This window comes from Metarhizium album (genome assembly GCF_000804445.1).
Source record: "Metarhizium album ARSEF 1941 chromosome Unknown scaffold_17, whole genome shotgun sequence".
NCBI lineage: Eukaryota > Fungi > Ascomycota > Sordariomycetes > Hypocreales > Clavicipitaceae > Metarhizium > Metarhizium album.
The window spans coordinates 427,333-450,244 of NW_024467591.1; the positions used below are offsets into that span (position 1 = coordinate 427,333).

General features: G+C 55.8%; 8 protein-coding genes across 8 annotated transcripts; 7 read left to right on the top strand and 1 right to left on the bottom strand.

Moving 5' to 3' along the window:
- Positions 1 to 271: 271 nt before the first annotated feature.
- MAM_06043 (U1 snRNP-associated protein Usp107) lies at positions 272 to 2,703 on the top strand (the record flags this gene model as incomplete). Its single annotated transcript, XM_040824841.1, has 3 exons — positions 272 to 293; positions 369 to 2,530; positions 2,611 to 2,703. 3 exons carry the CDS (start codon positions 272 to 274, stop codon positions 2,701 to 2,703), a joined length of 2,277 nt encoding a protein of 758 aa, XP_040677261.1.
- A 691-nt stretch (positions 2,704 to 3,394) lies between these two features.
- Positions 3,395 to 4,530, bottom strand: MAM_06044 (TRI14-like protein; the record flags this gene model as incomplete). The annotated part of the gene is made up of 2 exons (XM_040824842.1): positions 3,395 to 4,289; positions 4,337 to 4,530. The coding sequence occupies 2 exons, from the start codon at positions 4,528 to 4,530 to the stop codon at positions 3,395 to 3,397; spliced, it is 1,089 nt and encodes a 362-aa protein (XP_040677262.1).
- A 2,841-nt stretch (positions 4,531 to 7,371) lies between these two features.
- On the top strand, positions 7,372 to 8,229 carry MAM_06045 (enoyl-CoA hydratase/carnithine racemase; the record flags this gene model as incomplete). Its single annotated transcript, XM_040824843.1, has 1 exon — positions 7,372 to 8,229. The coding sequence occupies one exon, from the start codon at positions 7,372 to 7,374 to the stop codon at positions 8,227 to 8,229; it is 858 nt and encodes a 285-aa protein (XP_040677263.1).
- Positions 8,230 to 10,241: 2,012 nt separating this feature from the next.
- Positions 10,242 to 12,432, top strand: MAM_06046 (oxidoreductase, short chain dehydrogenase/reductase family; the record flags this gene model as incomplete). Its single annotated transcript, XM_040824844.1, has 2 exons — positions 10,242 to 10,590; positions 10,652 to 12,432. 2 exons carry the CDS (start codon positions 10,242 to 10,244, stop codon positions 12,430 to 12,432), a joined length of 2,130 nt encoding a protein of 709 aa, XP_040677264.1.
- A 510-nt stretch (positions 12,433 to 12,942) lies between these two features.
- MAM_06047 (oxidoreductase, short chain dehydrogenase/reductase family) lies at positions 12,943 to 14,211 on the top strand (the record flags this gene model as incomplete). Its single annotated transcript, XM_040824845.1, has 1 exon — positions 12,943 to 14,211. The coding sequence occupies one exon, from the start codon at positions 12,943 to 12,945 to the stop codon at positions 14,209 to 14,211; it is 1,269 nt and encodes a 422-aa protein (XP_040677265.1).
- A 657-nt stretch (positions 14,212 to 14,868) lies between these two features.
- Positions 14,869 to 16,118, top strand: MAM_06048 (SET domain-containing protein 5; the record flags this gene model as incomplete). The annotated part of the gene is made up of 3 exons (XM_040824846.1): positions 14,869 to 15,553; positions 15,727 to 15,914; positions 15,972 to 16,118. 3 exons carry the CDS (start codon positions 14,869 to 14,871, stop codon positions 16,116 to 16,118), a joined length of 1,020 nt encoding a protein of 339 aa, XP_040677266.1.
- A 1,061-nt stretch (positions 16,119 to 17,179) lies between these two features.
- On the top strand, positions 17,180 to 18,460 carry MAM_06049 (extracellular sialidase/neuraminidase; the record flags this gene model as incomplete). Its single annotated transcript, XM_040824847.1, has 1 exon — positions 17,180 to 18,460. One exon carries the CDS (start codon positions 17,180 to 17,182, stop codon positions 18,458 to 18,460), a length of 1,281 nt encoding a protein of 426 aa, XP_040677267.1.
- Positions 18,461 to 20,496: 2,036 nt separating this feature from the next.
- Positions 20,497 to 21,660, top strand: MAM_06050 (ABC-type Fe3+ transport system; the record flags this gene model as incomplete). The annotated part of the gene is made up of 2 exons (XM_040824848.1): positions 20,497 to 21,092; positions 21,177 to 21,660. 2 exons carry the CDS (start codon positions 20,497 to 20,499, stop codon positions 21,658 to 21,660), a joined length of 1,080 nt encoding a protein of 359 aa, XP_040677268.1.
- Positions 21,661 to 22,912: the final 1,252 nt, after the last annotated feature.

Below are 22,912 nucleotides of genomic sequence, written 5' to 3' on the forward strand. Positions count from 1 at the left end.
GTTTACAGCTGGCCTCGGCGGGCGGCTCCACTAGAACCCCGTTGGGTCATGGGCTGCAGCTCTTTTCCGGCGAGGTCAAGTTCGACGACGACCAGTTGTTCTCTGTTCGACAAACTGATCCTTGACTCGTGCAAGTCATCGGTGCCGACGCTTGTGCGATTTGGAACTGCACGTTTGGATCGTATCGAAGGGGGCGCTTGCTCTGGTCGATCACTGCGTTGGATTGTTGGGAGACGCTCTCGGCAGATTTCACGACACGCCAGCAGACAACATGGCCTACAATCAGTATGGGGGTATGTTGCATACAGGAATCGAGACGTTCTAGAGCCTCACGGAAGACTGGTTCGGTTTCTAACACGTCCATCTAGGTAACCCCTACGGTATGCCACCGGGCTACGGTGGCTACGGCGCACCACCACCTGGCAGGAATGCGCCGCCGGGCCTTGGTGCGACTTCAACGCTCGATGCAACTTGTGATGAAGTACTGGCTGACTTTGATGGTGAAGGACCTCCTCCCGGTATGGCTGCTCCCCCCGGCGTGGGAGCCCCCCCAGGTATGCAGCAAGCCAACGCTCCCCAATCTGGGCGTCCTGGCGGCTTACCCGCCAGCTTTCAGGCTCCGGCCAACATGCCGAATATCAACTTCAACGCGCCCGTCATTCGCCTAGGGACGAGCGCACCGACGACAGACGGTGGTGGCAGGGGTGATCGGTCGCAAGCCTCGGGCGGCCGGGCCGGCCTTGGTATGGAACGTGGTCCCGATCAGGGACGAGGTGCTGCCAGAGAGGCTGCCCAAATGCTGATCCCGCCAAGCGCCGATGAGAAACTCCGAACGATCATGCTTCACCAAATCCCGGACGGCGTTCAAGGCGATGAGGGGGTGCAGAAGCTATTGAGTGCTGTTGGAACTCTGCGCAAGTGGGAGTCTGCGGCCAGTGTGTTGGAAGAGCACAGAGGCACAAAGTTTGGTTTCGCGCTTTTCGACGATGCTGAGTCAGTATCTAATGCTGTCAAGCTTCTGCACGAGCAGAATGTGGAAGTGCCGGTTCGGCGCCAAGGCGGTTCGGCCGACGCCCCCCCCGAAGACGAAAATTTCGAGGGCATTGAGAAGGTTGCGCTTCAGGTTGCTGTAGACCCTACCACGCTCAAGTACGCCGAGTCTTTCGAAGAGAGCAGAGCGGACAATCCCGCCGCCTTTGGGAAGGTGGAGGACGCTCAGGCAGCTCTGAGGCAAGTTCTGCGCGAGCTGTTCTACCCTCCAATCAGCAACGGTACCGACGTCGATGGTGACAGTGCCATGAAGAATGACGCCGATGAGAATGTTGAAGTGGTCAATATCCCCATAGCGCAGGAAGATGAATTGGCTGATATTCCTGCGGAGATGCGGGAGGTCGTGGCGGGAGAAATCGCTGCATTCCGTGAGAGGAGTAATCAACGAGATCTGGAGAGACTGCGAAAGGAGGAGGAGATGGAGGAGATGGAGAGGCAGCGAAACGGTTCATCTCGACCGGCGGGCGGAGCAAATATTATTCCCCTCGGCCCCAAGGGAACCGTGCCAAATGCTCCATCTGGACCTAGGGGCCAAAACGGACATCATCGTGTATCGTTTCTTAACGGTGAATTCGGCATAAACGATGAAGAAGACTCGCAGGCCAGCGATGAGGAGCTCAACCGAAGACAGAAGAAAGCACAGCAAAGCGAGGACGACAAGGCGTACATTGACGCCGAACGCAAGTGGGCAAATCGCGAACGTTCAAGGCAATCGGCACTGGACCGGGAACAAGACCGTGAGAAGCAAGAAGCTGAGACTGAGCGGTTCAAGAAGGACGAACATCTTGAGAGAGACAAGTCGTGGGATGATGATCGAGAGGCCAGCCGCAAATCACATCTCTACTACCGCGACCATGGAACGTGGGCTCGGAAACGCGGTATGGACCGGGCAGATGAGGAGAGCAAAGACGATGCGGACCGGCGAGCCGAAAACGACGAGCGGCGCCGGGAGCAGGCACAAGCGGAGAAGGCCAGAGGCATGGCCGACTCGTTCCTGGACCAGCAAGCTGAAGAGATGGACCGGCGCGAGGCGGCGGCGGCTGCTGCTCCTCAGCCATTCAAGCTTTCTCTGGGCGCCGCTGTTCAAAAGGCACAAGCTTCCAGAGTGCCCCAGCGCCGTACAATTGCCGAGGTTGAGGGCCTGCTGGACGACGAGGACACGGAGCAGTCCACCAAGCGCCAACTCGTACCTATCCAGATGGAACCGATATCCGGTGCTGCTGCCATGACGGAAGAAGAGATCTCGCAGGCAGTCAGAGCTCTTGCCCAGGAGATCCCATCCGAGCGGGACGGGCTGTGGAGCTGGGAAGTCAAGTGGGACTACATGGACGACTCTGTCATCCGAGAGAAGCTGCGGCCGTTTGTCGAGAAGAAGGTGGTGGACTACCTGGGCGTACAGGAGGAGATGCTGGTAGAGGCGGTGGAGGAGCATTTACGAAAGCACGGCACTGCCGGTGCGCTGGTGGAGGAGCTCGAAGGGGTAAGCAACTCTCTTATCTGTCATTGTTTTTGTTTTCAAAAATTGCCTGCCAACAGAGGGTGTGACTGACTGCTCTCTAGGCGTTGGATGAGGATGCCGAGGATCTGGTCAAGAAGTTGTGGCGCATGGTGATTTTCTTTACTGAGAGTGAGAAGCGAGGGTTGCCAGCGTAGAGCGGCCTCCCGGTCAACTTGTGCATGAGAGAGAGGCTATTAAAAAAAGAGAAAAAAAGGAAAAAAAAAAAAGACTCTCGACAGGGAAGTGGTTGTGATATATAGGGGGCGTCGGTGGTGTATTTCACTTTCCAACATGGCGATGGCTGGGCTGGTGATGCGGGATACCACTTGTTGTAATTGATGCAGACTGGGAGTACCTAGGTGCCCTGGGAGGGTATGGATCTTGTGATTGTGACGCCGTCTGGGTGTTGTTGGCTGTGACGTATCGTGTGACGATGTGTGTGGGAAAGGTGCTGGGCGGGCTTCGACGTGAGACGCACACCGCGGGAGTTGCATTTGAAATGCACTGGTCAACCACCGTCCCCTTGGACGCACCCGGGCCTGCTTCCGGCCGGTATACTGCAATGCTCGGCAGGGCCAGTTCTACTTGTCTCGTGCTCTCCGTTGTTGCCAGGGGCGAGAAGGACAGGAGAGGGTTGGTGTCGTCGGGTCGATGGACTACGTCAGCGGATCTGGAAACACAGACACACAGACACACACTTATGAACGCTCAAAAGGACTTTTTCTTCCAGAAGGGTTCCATAGGTACCAAGCCGCTCGCCACTTCTGGTTCGCGACCAGCCGTCTGGATGAATCTACTCTTGGTACATCAAAGTATGAAAGAAAGGACGAGGCAACATTGCGTGGGCTACTCCCGAGCCGAGGAAACCTCGGCGTGTTTCTCGAGTATCTCGGCGAGAGCATCCGTCATGTCCTGCAATGGAAACTCGCGTCTGTTGCGAGGGGCTGGTTCGAACCACAGGGTGACTGCGTAAACCTTGCCCTTCAGCTCAAACGCCTCGGACGTGTGTCCGCCCTCGCGCCGGTAACGGTTCTCGACGAGGCCGACGACCTGTGCGGAGCTCCAGGTCTGGTCCTTGGCGAGGACGACAATGATTCCCTTGTTGGAGGCCACGAGCAGGACCCTGGAGTTGTAGCCCTCCAGCAAGGTGGCGCCGTCGAGGTCGGGGCCGAACGTCTGCTTCTCGCCACTCTCGGCCACCAGGGGAACGGGAACAGGCTTGCCCTCGGCGGCGCCGCTGTCGAAGAGCACCAGCTGGCCGCCGTTTCGCTGGTCCACCGCCAGCAGCTTCTGACCGACAGTCACTATGCTGGTGAGGCCCGTGTCGGTGGTTTTGGGAGACCCGCTGTCCCACCAGAGGGAGGGCTTGCCGTCGGGGGTGATCTTGATGATGTGGCCTGGGTACGTGCCCACGACGAAGAGGTTGCCGCATTTGCCGACGGCGAAGTCCTGCGGGCCTCCCATTTTCCCCTTTGTCGGGGCGGAAACGCTGGCACGCCACACTTCGGTTTTACTTCCAAGGTCGTACTTGACCACGAAGCTCGACCCACCGAGATGCTCGCCGCCGCTCTCGAATGGAGCGCCCTGGTTGACGGAAACGAACAGGAAGTTGTTGGATTTCAGCACGCCGCTTGCGTGGTATTGTGAGTCGTTCGTGAGACCACGGAAGGGGATGGTACCGATGAACGCCAGTTTCCCGTCTTTAAATTCGTATTTGGCGACATCAGAGGCGTAGAGTCGACTGTGTCAACAGGTCAGCAATCCGGACCCTGGCTCCGTTGCGCTCACGTGCCGGCAAGAGCAGAGCACACCTGGTGTCCTCTGTGTTGTAGAGCGAGGTCATACCTGAAGAACAGCTCGTCCCCGTCGACGGCGACAGACTCGGGATAGGAGGAGCCGGGGAGAACGAGGTCCTCCGTCGCGGCGGCGACCACGGCTCCCAGACCTGCTGATAGCAGGAGCAGAGCGCGGGTCAACAACATTGCGGGCGGTAGAGAGTGCGAGCAGTTGCGTTGACGGCGCGTCAGGGGAATGAATGGGTGAATATGGGGCTACGAGGCTGCCAAGTCGATAGACAATCACCTAACTCGTCGGGGCTGGCATCGAGGCGGGCGCCCTGGGACAAATATATAGCCGCCCCAAGGCAACTTGGCATAGGTCGCAGTTCGGTGGACGAGAGGCAAATCCTGTCCTCCGCGTACCCATCTTGCTTCAGCGTCATGGCATTGCGAAGCATGCGCATGAGTCTGGACCAGGAACACAAGCTGGGCGACAACGTACACCCCTATCAGAGCGTCATCTCCCTCGCTGGCCGAGTGGGAGGACATGGACTTGCCAGCGTTTGATTCGGGCGCCGTGACTCGACGATGGTTGCGAGGATGCCGTGGTGTTGCGGCCTCGAGGCTGCCCCCCCAGACAGCTTGGACGCGTTGCGGCGGAATCCTTGCGACCAGGGAGCTTATCCAGGCTGAGAGATTGGTGCTGACTCGTGGGAATACAATGTTGCCCGGGTGTGGATTTTCATTTCCTCTGATATGGATGTTGCTTCCCCTTCCCACCGTGGCTCCAGCAGCAGATACATGGGCGCTGACGTGGCGACGTGCGTAAGAACTCGGCGGGAGAGACGGGCATGTGTAGCTTGCGGGAACAGAGGACAGCAGAGGCAGAGCCTTTTCTCGGCATCCGGGTCCTGGGGCTGGCTTGGCCGTGGCGATGATGGGCGACGTCGAAGCCGAGCCGCTGGTCAAGTCTGCGCGTTTCATTTTGAGTGGCGTGGTGGATATTCAACGCGTTTGCGGCAAAGATGTCCTGTTTGCACTGGGCAAACAGGATACACGGCATCCCAGGGGCACGCGCAGGCCAGTCGGGATGGCAAAGTCAGTTTCTCGCCCGTTGTACGCGTCCATGGAGGGAGGTTGAGAGAAGCAAGGCGGCCATCACCCCATCACCACATCACCACATCACCACACGGCCGCCGAGCAAACACGCTCCGCGCCCTTGACACCTCGGCTGAACAGGGCAGTCTCTCTAGAGGTCGTTGACGCGGCAGGGGTAGCGCTGCGCGTCCTCGGCGGTCGTGATGAGCCTGTCCTGGTGCCAGGACTGATTCGCCGTTTCATGTGGCTGACAAAAGACGAGACAATGTTAATATTGACGAAACCTCCTCTCCTCTCCAACTCTCGAATCCATCTTGTGAATAAAGCATCTGATCGTCTGTTGTCTGCCCCCTCTGCTGACTGCCAGCAAGCAAGCAAGCAAGCGCAAGCGCAAGGGACACCATCCCGCAGCGCAGGCTCCTCGTCGGCGTGCCTCTCATCCCGTCCTCGGTCCGTCTCCCGCGTGTCAATACGCATGGAACCATGAGGCAGACATCCCACCGAAGCCGTGGACAGCTCGTTGCTCCAGACGAGTCTCGCTCCTGCAAGAGCATTGAAACACGCCCGCTCCCATGACCGTCGTCACCACTTGTCTCCGCCCATCCGAACGAACGCGCAGACGGTTGACGTGGCTGATGCTACGCATAACACGGTATATTGCTGTGGATGCATGCGAGAGACGACTTGGGCAGGCAGTCCCGGCCGAGGGGACCATGGGACGGCCGAGTCGCGAGCCTCGTCACATGGACAGCCTCGCCCTCTCGTTTCCTGGGGAGGAGAGTCGTCAGTAGTTGCATGGCACGTACGTACGTACGGCATGGCATCCAATTCTATCCGGGGCGGCATTATCCCCCCCTCCTCTTCTGAAAACATCCAGTTCCATCCACGGCTACTAGTGTTGCCCTCGACATGAGATGCCCAGAGAGGGGCATCCCTCGGCCTGGAAAGGCATGAATGAGGGTCGTCATGACTGGTGACTTTGGAATCGTCGACATGGGTCCTACCGTCTGCCGCACACTATGGCCTGTTTCTTAGCCAGGTCAAAAAGGGTTTGTCTCAGCTGGAGTGACAAGACGAGTCATGCCATGTCCCACGTATTTCAAACACGTACGGAAGCACTCTTCCCCTACGGGTCTTGCTTGGCTGGGCCCCAGAATTCGCCAAGTCCATCTTTTCCCCAAAAGCAGGCAATGCAAACCCTCTCCGATAGTGTCAGCCTCATCTTGCACCATGCTCCCCCACGAGTGCAGCCAGCGGCGCCCGAGGGCTCAAGGCGGCGGCTTCGACGGGACACCGGTATCGGGCCCCGGCCTGGGGTCCGCATCAATGGCTGCGTTCTTGTCCGCCCAGTCCATCATCTTCTCAATCTCGCGACACTTGTGGGGAGTGCTGAAGTCAGGGTAGAGCCTGCGCTCGTCCACCCAGGAGTAGGTGACGGGGCCTCGATCATCTTTGACAAAGTTAAAAAGTAGCGCCACAGAGTGCGCACAGCCGGCACAATACGACGATAGGTCGCGACGACCCTTTTCGGAGTCACGCCTAGGCTTGCTGCAGTGAGCACACTTGCTCGCTGCTCGAATCCCCCCCTCCTTCGTCGTCCTGCCTGCAAACCGTGCCGTCGGCATCAAGGCTGCCAATGTGCCGTTGCCGAGGCACCGAGTCCTCGGGCCACCTCAATTCGCGCCCGCCATTGGCTGTTGCCCTTCCGTCGACCGCGTCTCCACCCCCGGATTTCCCTGATCGGGTGACGGCCCGACAGATAACATCGCCAACGGATATTCAACGCTTGCACAGGTCGTGCAGTTTGTGAGCGCTGCACACTCTGGAGCGGCACGGAACAAGTTCCTAGTTACCTACCTGAAGGTGCCACCGTCGGCGCAGCCGCCACTAGCCATCACCTCCTTCCTCCCATCGGTCGTCGTTGCGGTCGTGGAACAATACGTCGTCATGACCCTCAACGACTTCATCCACCCGCCACCCTCCATCCCCAACGTCATCCTCTCCTTTCCACGCTTTCACATCCTCCTCGTCACCCTCAACCGCCCCAAGCAGCTCAACGCCGTTCCGCGGGACCTGCACACGCGGCTCGACGCCCTCTGGGCGTGGTACGACGCCGAGCCCGTCCTCCGCTGTGCTGTTCTCACCGGCCGCGGACGAGCCTTCTCCGCAGGTGCTGACCTCAAGGAGTGGAACGAGGGGCTCGAAAAAAACACCCCCGGCGGCGCCGACCGCGACCCGACCTCGGCATGGGCAGACAGCGGTTTCGGCGGTCTCAGCAACCGCAGGGGAAAGAAGCCCATCGTCGCCGCCGTGAACGGCCTCTGCCTCGGCGGCGCAATGGAGATGATCCTCAATGTGGACATGGTCATCTCGGCGCCCGACGCCAAGTTTGGCCTTCCCGAGGTCACCAGAGGCGTCGTTGCCGTCGCCGGCGCGCTGCCCCGACTGACGAGGATTGTGGGCAGACAGAGGGCGTCCGAGATGGCGCTTCTGGGCGGGATGCATTCAGCACAAAAGCTGCGTGAGTGGGGGATCGTCAACAAGGTCGTCAAGGCAAAGGGGGAGCATGCCGTTGTTGAAGAGGCGCTGAGGTGGGCGACAGACGTGGCGTGCAATTCGCCCGACTCCGTCATTGTCAGTCGGGAGGGCTTGCTGGGCGGCTGGGACGCGGAGGACCCAAGGGCGAGCACCGAGAGGGTCGATCGGGGGATATATCAGAGAATGTATGGCGGCGAGAATATGAGGGAGGGCGTGTTGAGTTTTGTCGAGAGGAGGAAGGCGGAGTGGAAGGACAGCAGGCTGTGACGCGTGTTGTTGTAGCTTGTGAGCGTCTTGTCGTGTCCTTTTGAAGAGTTGCTTCGACTCGTCCGTCATCTTCCATCCAACCTGCTTCTGCGCCTGCTTACTGAGCTGCTCAGGGGTGCTGCGGACCGCAACAGACTGCGCTTGAGTCTAGATGCTCCAATATGCAACAAAAACTGCCATCCTTCCGCTCCCAACCACGTATCCAAGCCGTGGGGTCCCGAGATGAGTTGGTGGCCGCCATCCGACATGAGACTTGTCCGCCTAGAAGACCGGATCACTAGGGCGATTGCCATTGCTTGGTTGGTGGATAGATCTGCGAAGACGATTATTGTGTTGGCCGTCTTGATCAGCTACGAGGTCCTTGTCCTTGGTGCCGCCGTCATCCGACATGTCACCTAAACATCTTGCCAGAGGAAGTCATGATTTCAGTAGAGTCTGGTTTTCCCGGGACGCGTCATGCATTCGTGAAGTCCAGGGACTCTTGAAGAATTTCAAGTCGCCACGGACCCGGGGGCACGTGGCACCGACGGCAGGACATTGTGCAACTACTTGGGGAGCGCGGGAAGGCTAATCAGAAGGAACACCATCTGATATGGACATGTTCGGTCCGTGAGCATGCAGCAAGACCCAAGTAGAACGAGCCGGTACCCGTCGATGGAATGACGGAAACTCTGCCATCCTCGAACTTGACACCGCAGGCGCGTGCCGCACAGAGTATGGTCCGGGAATGCTAGCGAGAACAAGATGGACATGACCTGATCCACCATGAGAAATGTCATGCAGGAGATCCCGGGCGCCCAAATCGAATTGCGGCGGCAAATTGTGACGCCGCGTTGGTAGTGGTTTTTGAGCGGCACGGCCCGGCATAGTAGCATCTGCTATTCAATCATCGTCGATGGAATGATGGTCCGTCATCAATTCATCAGTCGACGACACGAGCAATTTCGTCAATAGATTACGGCGTAGCAAATCCTCATATACCGGAAATGCACCCATGGTTCCAAACGAGATGGGCTCCATGTGCTGTCCGTTCGACGTGCTCACAACCTGGGACCGGATCTCCCAGTCAGCGCGCATCCTGCAGTCGTGAAAGCCATACGCAGGAAAAAGCAAAAGGGCCAAGACTTGGGCTGTCCCATCTTTGACGAAAGTGGCCCAGCGGCGCTGCCGAAAAAGATGTGCATCGCGGATGCGGTGCAACGCCACAGCCCTCCAGGATCCTGGGAGAGGGGGGGGGGAGGCAAGAGGCAAAGACAAGAGGCAATGGCAAGATGGGGACGCATCATCCTGTACAGAGTAAGCTGATGGGCCGAGATGTGTAGCAGTTCTCGTTGACTGCCAACTAGCCGGACTGACGATAAGATCGTTCGGAACATCACTCACATCTCCTTTTCGAGGCACATGCAGATAGGGTGCGCATGTCACCATGTGGACAAATGACGACTCTACACTGTACACAGAGCTCTCCGAGAAAAAAGGAAAACGAAGGGTCTAGACAATGCAGATGCAAGCCGTTCCCCCATTTCGAGCCGTGTCTGCCCCCCGTTCCAATTGGCACAACACCCTTGCACCGGTGATGATGGCCTCGCTCGTAAGTTTAAGACATGCAAGCCTCCCTCTACGGATCGAGTCGCACAGTCGGCCGTGGAGTCTTTCTCTGCACTCGACGGAGCGTAGCATCCGGAATGGAGAGGTACTTGGAGCAGCGTCAGCGTCAACGCCACAGGTTTGTTCAAGACAGAAAAAATAAAAACTTGACGGTATTGTTGCAAGCCCAGCTACGGCTGAGGATCACGGGGGAACATGGAAATGACGGGCCTTTTCTCCGAAACACGGAAAAAAGCTGGGGGATGCTGCTGGTGTCGTGTCCATTGTTAAAGCCGCGGAGTCGAGGTTCCCTTCTCGACATGCTACGATCCTGCTCGTGGTTTGGTTCGCTGTCGTGTACCTCCCTCAAATAGACGGATGCATGCACCTCTTTCTGCTTGGGCATCAAGCTGAGGCAGGTTACAATGGCCGACGGGTTGCTTGATCTGTATCCCGCAAGCGGCGGCGCAAGGCTGAAGCAGCACGACGACTGGTCTGCACATTACTCGCAGCGACCCATGACGGCCAGAGATATAAGCCCCAGAGGCGTCAGCCCAGGTGGCAGAAGTCTGGGCGCGCGAAGCCCAAGAGCTTCGAGCCCATTCTCAAACGCAATCATCATGCCGAGAGATGCGGAAAGGACGCCGAGGAAGCTGATCTTGTGCTTTGACGGGACGGGGAACAAATTCCACGGCGATGATAGCGACAGCAATATCCTAAAAATCTTTCGCATGCTGGATCGGTCTGCGGGTGACCAATATCATTATTACCAACGTAAGTTGCGCGATGCCTCTTCGCCATACTAGGCGGCTGACGTTTGTGCCCCCCCCTGCAGCTGGCATTGGCACATATGTCATCTCGGACTCTCTTTCTCACAGCGGCCTTCGGGCTCGCATCAACTCGTGGCTCCAAAAGGCCAAAGACTCGGCCATTGGCTCTTCCTTCGATCAACACGTCGTCGGGGGATACCGCTTCCTGATGCGCTTCTACCAAACGGGCGATGAGATTTACATGTTTGGTTTCAGTCGAGGTGCCTATGTCGCGCGATTCCTCGCTGAAATGCTCGACTACATCGGCCTCTTGTGCCACGGAAACGAAGAAATGGTCAAATTTGCCTGGAAGGCGTTTGCGCAGTGGCAGGCCAGGAAACCCCCTTCCAAGGGCGTCGACGACAGGGGAGCAGAGTCCGAGGAGGATAAAGAGACGCACAGAATGTACAACTACATGAAGGGCTTTCGGGAGACCTTCTCACGCCCGGTGGGTCGGATCAGGTTCCTAGGTTTGTTTGATACTGTGAATTCTGTGCCGCGGTTTGAAACTGCTTGGATGCAGCGGACCAAGTTCCCCTACACAGCTCGCTCTAGTGCCAGAGTCATCCGACATGCAGTCAGTATTGATGAGCGGCGCGCCAAGTTTCGCCAGGACCTTCTATACCAAAAGCCGCCGAAACATGAACACCGTCCGCATGCCCATCACGAACATGTCACAAGGGCGATTGACCGAGTCCGACGGAGCTTGGATGTGCCTCACGCAAAGGCGGATGAGAAACGCAATGTGCCCCCTGAACCAGAACAAAAGGACAGGCAGGCAGGCCAGTTCCTCGATCCTGCCGACGCGGAACGAGGACGGCGCGGCGCCGCGTCGCACAGCCGCCGATACGCGCCATATCGAGCGCGGTCCAGATCCAGGTCAAGAATGGCCCGGGGCGCTATTTCCGATGACCAAGATAACCTGTCTTGCTCTGATGCATCCCAGTGGGAGGCTGAAGAGGACTGGCAGAATGAGGACCAGGACGTTGATGAAGTTTGGTTCGCGGGCGGTCACGGAGATATTGGCGGCGGCTGGGAAGCGCTGGATGGCCGCAAGAGCGCAAGCCATGTGCCGCTATCGTGGATGGTTCGCGAAGCCATGAAAGCCGGCCTTTCGTTCGACCTGGACCACGTCGCGGAAATGGGGTGCCAAGATGCCTTCGTCGACAAGGTACGACCCTCGGCGCGTGACATGAAGTCTGGCCGAGCCAGCCAGCCAGCCATCCAAGTGGAGGACGAGGCAGGCCATGTCCAGGGCGCCCAGCTTGGACAATCGAGCCCAGAAATCGAGTCGCACGACTTTGCGGCTGGACCGGCGCCCGACTCCAACTCGATCTCGCCGTTTCAAGAGCTGATGCACAGAGCGCACACGTCCCGAATCCACGACTCCCTCGTGTATGGGGGCGGACTGGGAGCCATGGCCGTCTCGGCGTGGAAATTCATGGAATACCTGCCCTTCCGTCGCATGGATCTGCAACCCGATGGATCTTGGAAACCGATTCGCTGGCCTCTGCCGTGCGGCGAAGTGCGAGACATGCCGGACAACGTGCGCGTCCATGGCAGTGTCATACGTAGGTTGAAAGAGGACGAGACCTACAGACCGGGCAACTTGATTATTGGGGGAGGCGGGAGAGGTGTGAGAAGGGCGCCGGCGGAATATGGCATCGGCGATTGGATCTGTGTTGCTGAGCATGGCGACCCCGTCGGCGAGATATGGCAGAGGAAGCCGCAGACGGTGAATGGGAACAGAACCAATGGAACCAATGGAACCAACGGAACCAACGGAACGAATGGGGCAAGGCCATGAGGGCACAAGTTTTGGCCATGGGCGATGAGTTTGGGCGTACTGTCGACTCCGACATGATGTGTGTGTGTGTGTGTGTGTGTGTGTGTGTGGTGGATGACTTATCCATTGGTGCCACGGCGGGCAGGTTTATCGTTTATCATGAACATAATGTTTCTGTACCCTCGAGCTCGAGGACAGTTGACCGCGCCACTTGGTCAGCCACTTTAATTACACGCTAGCAGTGCTTAGTATTTCTGTCAATCGATATCTCATTTTGCAAGTATACGATGCCTGAGCATCTGTAGATACATGCACTTGCTCTTTTGTGGCCGCCATCTCGTCACGTGGCTGAAGCTCCGGCAAAGCTGAGCTACGCTTCAGCCTCAACATCTACGTCTGGAGCCCCTAACCTACACTTCTATTTGCCCATTGGCACCGACACAAATCCTCATTTTTATTCATGGAAGTTGTAACATCTCCAAAACCATTGTACTATCCTTCGGCTCGCCGGCTCGAGTCCCCTCCGCCAAAATGCCCATTCCTTTCCTGATGTACGTCATCGGCCATGGCCCTCCAGACTGGCTTCGCGACAACGCATACACCATCTTGACCGTCACGACCACCGTAACGTTGCTCTACTTCTTGAAGAGGTGGACCTCTGGGCGGTTGAACACCTCGGAGAAGAACCTCCACGGCAGAGTGATCATGTTCACCGGTGGCACGTCAGGCATTGGTGCGCTCGCAGCCCAGGAAATGGCTACCCGAGGCGCTCAAATAATCCTCCTGACGCAGACACCGCCGTCCGATCCCTTTCTCGTCGAGTACATACAAGACATGCGCCATCGAAGCAACAACCAGCTAATTTATGCCGAGCAAGTCGATCTATCGAGCCTACACAGCATCCGAAAATTTGCTACAAAGTGGATTGACAACGCGCCGCCCAGGAGGTTGGACATGATTGTGCTCTGCGCTGCAACAATGACGCCGCCGGGCGGAAAGAGGCGGCAAACAAAAGAAGGAATCGAGGAGACATGGATGGTCAACTACCTGGCCAACTTTCACTTGTTGGCAATCCTGAGTCCTGCAATCAAGGCACAGCCTTTTGATCGAGACGTGAGAATCATCATGGCGACGTGCTCGTCGTACATTGGATCGCCTTCCTTGAGGGAGCCAACCGTAGACGGAAGTTGGTCTCCCTCTACGGCCTATGCTCGGAGCAAGCTCGCCCTGACCGTGTTTGGGCAAGCATTTCAAAAGCATCTCGACACCTATAAACGCCCTGACCAGCTTCCGATGAACGCCAAGGTCATTTTTGTTGATCCTGGGCCGAGTCGTACGCCAGGAATGCGGCGCTGGCTCACAAGAGGGTCGCTCTTCGGCCTGGCCATCTACGTTCTTGGATACGCGTTTCCGTGGCTCTTGCTCAAGTCACCATTTAGAGGCGCACAATCCATTCTCTACGCAGCCATGGAATCGAGCTTAGCTGTGGGTCACGGCGGCAGGCTGATAAAGGAGTGCATGGAAGTCGACTTTGCTCGCGGCGATTTGAGAGACGACGAAATGGCGAAAAAGTTGTGGGAGGAAAGTGATGCCCTGATCGAACGGACGGAGAATGCGTCGGCCAAGGCCAGAGCCGCTGAGAAAGCGGCAAAAGACAAGGAAGATGAGAAGAAGAAAGAGAAGGAGAGAGTCGAGGAGATTGAAGGATTGGTCGATACGATTCGAAAAGGCAAGCAGAAACAAAAGCAAAAGCGGGAGACGGACAGCCGAAAATTGAAGAGTGGGAAGGAAAAAATGTAAGAGAATCTACAGACCGGAGACGGCAAACCCCAATCGTTCATCTTTCGAGAACCATCATTGTTGGGATGATTGCTGTTGGTGCCTTTTGGGTCTGTGGAAAAGCTCCAGACTTGATTTCTCTTTGCATGGAGTTGCCCTTTAATCTTCGCTCGTGGAAAAAGGACTTGTCAATATAAATTACATAAGGAACCGGAGTCTCCTAGTGGGCGGCAGTTGTGCCCATTCGACTTCTTTCTCGATGATATCTGCTTGAAGCGTTGCCGGGAAGTCACGCGATGCCAGGCATAATAAAACCTCCTGTACAGAGTAAAGTTGTACCATATCTTCTCTATTTGTGTCTAAGCACACTGTCCATGCCAAACGCTTTGAAATAGACGGCGCCGGCTTCGAAACTCTGAATCAAACGGATAGCGCCATAGCAAACGGACAGCTCTTCGGCAAACGGACAACTCTTCGGCAAACGAGCTTCCTCAAACAGAGGGGCTCATTTCGTACCATAAATAGGAGCCCATTTCCAGACTGGGATATTGAAATCACCTCAAGGCATATGCACATGGTTCATGCTACGCCCATCACCAAGATCATTCGTTGTTACCTTTTTGAGTGCGTCAAATTAGTTCAATCGGCTCCTCGAGGCAAAGTACGAAACAGACGGCCATGTACCAAATCCGGGACGTGCCTGGAAAGGGACGGGGCCTCATTGCAACCCATTTCATCCCGAGAGGCACCCGTATCCTTTCCGGAAAGCCAACCATTACGGTGCCTGAGCAATATGTTAAGCTCGATGAGTATAAGCAAATCGCGGCACTGATTTCGGAGCATGTTGATACCCTCAATGAAAGTCAGCGACAAGAATTCCTGGCCTTGAACACTACACACATATCTAGCGATGAAGCGCAAAGAAGATTCGAAATCTTTCGGACCCGTAGCTTGCCAGCTAGTGATGGCCATGCGGCAATCTTCCTCCACGCATGCCGCATTAGCCATTCTTGCGATAACAATGCACAAAAGAACTGGAGTGAAAACATCAAGCGTCATACAGTCCACGCCCGAAGGGACATTGAGAAAGGGGAGGAGATCACGATCTATTACATGGGCGTCCGCCGGAAGCGCGAAATTCGCCGTCAGCATCTCCAGACACACTTTGGCTTCATATGCTCATGCGGTCTCTGCTCTTTAACACCCGATCTAGGTCGGGAAAGCGATACGACGTTGGAGCAAATTCTCTCCCTGGACAATCTACTCGAGCAGGATGACGGTTACGGCGCGTGGTTCCACCCTCTCCGAAGGCTTCGCTACGTGGATCAGCAAGTACGACTTTACAACGAACATGGATCGGATGGTATGGGCTTGCCAAAGCCCTTTTGGTGGCGCCGCAGATATTGCTATTCTACACGGTGACTTGGCAAGGGCAAAGGTCTTCGCTGATCGAGCTATAGATGGATATATCTGTCGAACAGGTGACGATAGTGACGTGGTGATTACCCACAAAGCCATCGCGCACCACTACTTTAGACGCGATCGGCCCCGGCTATCGACGAAGTATCTTCCCAGTATCTCTTGGTAGCCTGATGGGGTTGAACGACCGTATCCAGCAGTTCTCACTGGAGGTCGAGGGCACACGCATGTGCCATGGCTGCGGTGCGAAGGCGACGTCTTTGAAACGATGTGGCAAATGCCTACTTTTCTGGTATTGTGGGAAGGTAGGTTTCCCGTGATGATCCCTACGCTTCTCTTATATACTGATTCGGACGTTTCAGGACTGCCAAGTTGCTGGATGGGATAACAACAGCCACAAGGCTGACTGCAAACTTCTTAAAGATGCCGACCTGCGATCATTGTTCACCTTTGACTGGGAAACGTTTCTGGATGATATCCAGTTTCCACTTGGTGTGAGCAAGGTATAGGATGGGCGCTACGTGTGATTATTGGTATATAAAGTATGCAGGTTCCCATGTCCACGCAATGCAACGCTGACCGACTCTGATGGGGAGCAGGGCTCGTAATACCTGGGGAAAGGTTGCAACGAGGCTGGTTGGTGCGATCTTGAAGGGAAATCTTCGTATTTGTTGGCTGTTCAATTGTGTCCATTATGTTCTTAACGGACAGAGCTATGAAGCGGGCCGCGGAACAAGCCTGACTGACAATCCAGGGGGAGAATTGTGCAACCACACAGGCCATGTCATGAGTGACTGATTGTATACTGCCTGACAGTGGAAGACGGGTAGATACAGAGGACAGCTTGTCTGGACCAGGATGGATGTTGAGTGCTCAATTTTGGGGTTATTGCGTCTTAGATCAACGCCGTCTTAGCACTTTCGGATACGGAGGACCACAAATACGTACCTTTATCATGACTTTGATGATCTGAAGATTGACTAGGCCATCTAGGGACATGAAAAGTAGCGTTTATATCTGTCGGCCACCTGTCAACGAGTCATAGACTAGGTCAGTTAAGCTCTCAAGCTCTCATCTAAGCTTAGAGGCTGCCTTGTCATCCAAAAACTTGGCCAACCACTTCGACAATATCGTCAAGCAAGTATAAAAAGATCACTCAAGTCCGAAGCTAGATCAATTCGATCAAGGACGAGTTCCACCCTTCAGTCCCACCGCGGCGTCTCGTGATGTTACCGCATCACCGACGAGAGAAGGACAAGAAGGGTTAAATCGGCCTTGATTGGCATGTGCTTCTCCGTGAGCCTTTTTATTCCGGTGGCCAAAACGACAAACGTCGCCGTCCAAGGCACCACACACTTGACTGAATTTCGTCCGAGGAGACCGCATTGGAGTGCAAGACGACCCTGTTGACTTTATTCCCCGAGAGTAAGCACAGAAGCCGGCGTCAAAAGCTGCGCTTCGATTATAAAGAGGCACCGACTTGTTGACTACGCTTGGTGAGAGGCATTGGTCAGAGCAATTTCTTTACACAGGAGCGTTTGCTTGGTATTGACCCTTGCTGCTCTTCAACATGAGAGGGCCAGTTCTTCTTGGCTGGCTTGCAGCCGCGCTGGGCGCTGGGCTGGCCTCGGCAGCCGCTGCCTTCAAGGATATTGCCAGGGATACACTCCCGTACCACAGGGAGTTTGTTCTTTTCAAGAGCGCAAACATGCCGAGGGCAGACAAGCTCCCCAACGGCGTCGCATTCCACTCCTTCATGGTTCCTGCTGTCGTGACGACAGTGAGTGGCCGGATTCTTGCATTTGCCGAGGGACGGCGATATGACAACCGCAACTTGGACGACGTTCGCATCGTCTTCAAGCGCACCAAGGACGGCGCCAAGGACGGCGCCAAGGAAGGCGCCAGGCCCGAGGACTGGGAGGACCTGCAAGAACTCGTGCTCAAGGCAGGCGGCGTTTGGGGCAATCCTACTCCTGTTGTCGACGGGCAGACCATCTATCTATTCATGAACTGGCATGACCGCGAGTACAGCCAACACGGCCGCGACCGGCTGCACACCGGCAGGAAGACGAGGAAGGTGGACAAGTCGTGGAAGGGCCGGCGGCACCTCTTCCTGACGCAGAGCACCGACGACGGCAAGACGTGGACGGAGCCGCAGGACGTGACGAAGCAGCTCACGCCCAGGCGCCGGGCCTGGGACGCCGTCGGCCCCGGCAACGGCATCGTGCTCCTCACGAACGAGATTGTCGTTCCCGCCATGGGGCGCAACATTGTCGGGCGTGGTCCGCCCGGCGTTCGTTCGTGGACCTACAAGGAACTCCCGGGATCCGGGCCCGAAGGAACAATTGTGCAGACGCCCAACGGCATGCTGTACCGCAACGATCGCGGCAAAGACGAGATCGAGTACGAAACCGACCGCGACAGGCTGGCCAACAGATACCGCCGGGTTGCCCGCGGAGACCTGAGGCACTTTCCACCGTTCTCCCTCGACAAGGAACTCCCCGACCCTGTTTGCGCGGCCGCGATGTTGCTCTACAACCACGCCGACGCCAAGGAGCCGGCGCGTGTTGTGTTCCTCAACTCGGCCGACCAGGCCACGAGGCGAGCCATGCGTGTTCGCATCAGCTACGACAAGGAGGCCAAGAAGTTCCTCGTCAACCGCAAGCTGAGCGACGCCCCCGTCGTCGACGCCGGGTTCGAGGGCGGGTACTCGAGCCTGACCAAGACGGCTGACACGTACATCGGTGCGCTGGTCGAGACCAACTTTGACCAGACGGGCGGTACCAAGAGTGATTTCCGCGCCATTATCTGGAGAAAGTTCAACCTGAGCTGGATCCTACACGGGCGTTAGGCGCAGGCAGGTGTTGCAGCCTTGGATGGCGAGGTGTTTTGCTGGGGCGAGTTTCCCGTCGGCCGATGCGGGCGTGGAAGACCGTCGCCTGTACTGAGCAGCAAGAGCTGTTCCGCCTCGCAATGTTTTTTGTTTTTATTTGCTTGTCTGTGCGGAAGGGGTGGGGGGTAGAAGGGACATGCCTAGTTGGAGGATTACTCTCATCGTGCTGGCGTCATCGCCCACGTTGGGCTGACGCGTTTCAACTCCCCTTGTCCGTGCCGCGAACGATTTCCTCAATCTATCAAAGGGTATTTTTCTTCCTCCTTGAGTGTTTCTACCAGTCTTTTGGTCTCTGGATGGCCGTGCACACCAACTGAGCTGTAGCCGCCGTGTTTCAACTTCCACGTTAGCCTGCGATACTTGGCTAGCCGGGCCAGGGTGAATGGTTTGGCTACTGACCCTGGCTGGTATGGTTCGTTTTCATGGGCGGGGCTTGATTCGAGGCTATCCAGCAACGTGTGAAGCTGTGCTGACTCGAATAACCACCCGGGACGTGTTGTACGTGAAATCAGGTACAGAAGGGGAAACTGGACAGAGGCAAGCACTACCAACGCGTTCTGTTCCATGAAGCTTGTTCACGACATCATGACGCAGAGCAGGTCGAGCGTCAACCGACTGCAAACGCTGGACGAGGCGCCGCCGCTGCCAGGACGACAGCATTGCGCAAAAAGGCATCGAGCAGAACGGGGAGAAGATGGCGGCATGAAGTACGTAGCTAGGTAGTTGTAGACTTGCAGCAACGTGGCAGTGGGCGTCAACCGCTGTGGTCGCGAGTACAAGGTTCCTTTTTGGCGGCATCAAGAGTGCCTAGCTACACATGTAGTGGCAACGAGAATAGTATGAAAATTGTGCCCCAAGCTTGTTGCCAAATCGGCACCTTTGAACGGTCAGAGGGATGATGGGCGACGGCGTGGCTGAGCCAGCGGAGCAGTTGACCGCGTTTAGCGCGCTTAGAATGATGGGTTGTTGTGGCCACGCGGAGCACTCGTTCGTACAAGTCAAGTTGCAATTACTGCAAGCGGACGGATGCTTAGGCTGCGCGATGCTGACCCTTGTCTGCGCCTGTTGATTGCCTTACCTCATTGGGTGTTTATGACGCGGTGGCGGGGCTGGAGTGGGGGCGACATCCAAAAAAAAACCCAAAAAAGCCCCGCGGGTTCATCAACGACTGACTCGGTGCGAGGACATTCCGTAACGTTACCCTCACTCTTCATTAATAATAATCCCATCGCCGATATTATTCACTCGCCCTTGCTGGAACCTCGTTCCTGTTGGAGCCTTACTGGAGGACCCGCGCGTCGAGCTGCCATGCGTCGACCAAGTAGCACGCAAACTTGGATTTTGTTCGGATAGGGCATAGCGCTGCTTATTCCCGTCTGTCTGCTGCAGAGCAAAACGCTGTCCACGGGAAACATGAGACGAGTGCCATGATGACGGTGTAAGTGGGCGGTAGTGCTTCTTGATCCGGCAATCTTTGATCCGCTCTGGAACATGCTCATCCCACAACCGCAACATGCAGGAACGCGGGACCTGGCGTCTGCCGGGAGACCAGAACAAGGAGACTTGCTGGGCTGGACGCGGAGGGAGAGTTGCGAGCATGAAACAAAGGACCGACCATGTTTACGGAGTACTTGGCAAGCCTCATCGAGCATCCGAGCATCCTTGGCCGGGCCTGGGCGCCATACGCACGCGGCGAGACTAGCAAGTGCCGGCCGTTTTGACTTCAACACCCCCGTCGGCAAATCCACCAATTCCCACCAGTACCGAACGAACTTCAATGTTATTTCTCAGTTGGGCAAAACGTCGCATGCCGGGGATGGGATTTCATGGGTACAGCCTTGATGGGCGCTTGCTTGTATTAGTCTTGTGTGATGATGGGAGCGGTCAAGGGTTCCAAATATAAAGATGAATTGCTGCCCCGAACTCGCCATCGTCTTCAACTACTCGCCTCATTTCATTCGCAGCAACCAACCGGGCGTTTCACACGGATAACCATGCGCTCAGTCATCGTTGCATCGCTCGTTCTGGGGCAAGCTCTGGCCGCCGACCGCACTCTCGGCTTCAAAGCCAAGCCCACCGTCGAGAACCGCACACTTGATGAAATCTACAAGGCTGCCCTTGCCGAGGGCGGCGTCGTCACCTTGTGGCATGGCGGCGATGAGCCTGACCAATTGAAGCCCCTTCAAGACACCTTCGAGGGACGATTCCCGGGGATGAAGCTAAACGTGACGGTGGATCTTTCCAAGTATTTCGGCGGAAGAATCGATCAGCAGCTCGCAAACAACAATGTCCACGTGGACAACGTGATGCTGCAGACGGTCCATGATTTCCCGCGGTGGGCGAGGGAGGACGCTCTGCTGAACTACGCGCCACTGGGATTCGACCAAGTCCATCCGGCTCTCAAGGACTCCCTGTCCGGGTCGTGGTATGCAGTCGAAATTATCTTCTGGAAGAACATCTGGAGCACCAAGAAGCTTCCCGGTGCAAAATTCGACTCTTTCCAGTCATTCCTCGACCCCGAGTACAAGGACAAGCTGGTTCTGACCTATCCAAGTGACGATGATGCGGTTCTATTCGCCTTTGACCAGATGTAAGTAAATGCATCCATTACCCGGAGAAACAGCAACTCCTCCTACGGCGAGCTCCGCTAACGCTTTCTGCCCTTTCCTTCCAGCATGCAAGACCACGGCGTAGCCTGGTTTGACAAGCTGCTTGCTCAGAATCCTACCTGGGTTCGCGGCACGGAAACGCCACTGACGCTCATCTCCCAGCCCAACAACTCTCTGGCCGCGACCTTCACCACATCCATTGGGTTCGCCGACATTCCCGACATCGCCACTGCTTTCCCCAATGACGGCCTGTTCACATCCTGGGGCCAGAGGGGAGCCATCCTCAAGGACGCTCCGCATCCCGAGGGCGCCAAGCTGCTGGCCTCGTTCATGCTCTCCTCCGAATTCCAGGACTCCATGGGCTGGAGTGTCCTCCAAGACGTCGAGCCCCCTGCTGGCCTTCCTCAAATAATGCGCATGAACAACACGAACGTTGTTGCATTCAACTACTGGATGGAAGATCGCGCCAACGTTGAGAGACTTCGACTCTTCTTCGAGGATCGCATCGGCACTTCCCAGGGAAAGAGTCCTTTGCTGGATGATATTTAGCGTCATTGCTCTAGACCTGCCTCTTTTTTTTCTTTTTTTTTTCCTTTTTTCTATACTCGGATAGACTACTTCTGTGTCACAGAGCCAATACATGTGTTGACATTTACTACCATCATGCACTGGTTTTGCCATACACCGCCGTGTACTGTGTCCAATTTGTCTCTGAATAACCGAGACGTCTCCCGGCTCCTGGACAGCGAAACGTCTAGCAACACTAGATATTGCCCCGATTCAGAGATAATTGTGTGGTGTCAAAGGTCCGTCAAGAGTTTAATCTAAGGACCTGACCTATAAACTACATATACACGATGCCTACTGTGTGTAACCTGACCTAGATTCACCCGTCATCTAGGTCCTTATTGCAGCTGTTACACGGAAAAGCTTCAACCACACGACTAGCTGCAATGCATAAAGGTTGCAGTTCCCTCATCGGCCACCAGTGGGCTCGGGCACTAAGGCATCAAGGTAATATGGCACAAAGCGCATAACCCCTTTGTTGACTAGTCAGGTTACACACACAGGCACTATCTTGTATATAAAGCCCCTTGCTGGTCAGGTCCATCGCATGGAGGACCTAAGACCCTTTACGACTATACGATATTACATGTGAATATGAGTCATTTGCTCCAAGCCCTGATCATACAGACCAGCCCTTGCTACAGCAGCTCATGATATTTAATAATATAGTTGCTTGCGGCGAGAGTAAAAGACATGGCTCGGCGCACTGGTGTAGGCACTTGATTATTGAACAACAATCACTGATGTACTTTAAGAAATTTGATTTTGCCTTGCCGTGTTGCCTGTGTCCATTTCAACCGGTAGCCGTTACTGCTGTGTCGGCACAAGAAGTCAACATTATCCAGCAAAAAGAGCAACCGTGTAAACATTGTCGCAATATGACGGGGCCAAGAAAAGGAAGCAAGAAGAGTAAATTTCATATCTCAGCTTGGGGTAGCTCCAAATTCAAAAGGTCCCTGGGGGCTCATTCCGAAGAGCTGACGATGTCTTCTGCGTGTGTAACCTTGGCCAGATGACTGAGGCATGTGTGTGCTTGATGCCTCGTTTCCATCTCCTTCTTTGTATCGCAATGCATCCCGAGACCAGCTGCAGCAAGGGGCCTCCGAAATGATATGCCACGTCTCCGTATGGCAACAGCTGGGTGAGCAGAGAGTTTGATGAACTAGTTATATACGACTAAATTTCGCATCGCAACTCTCTTCGTCTAGATGGATGGACACTGGAAAGGGCTACA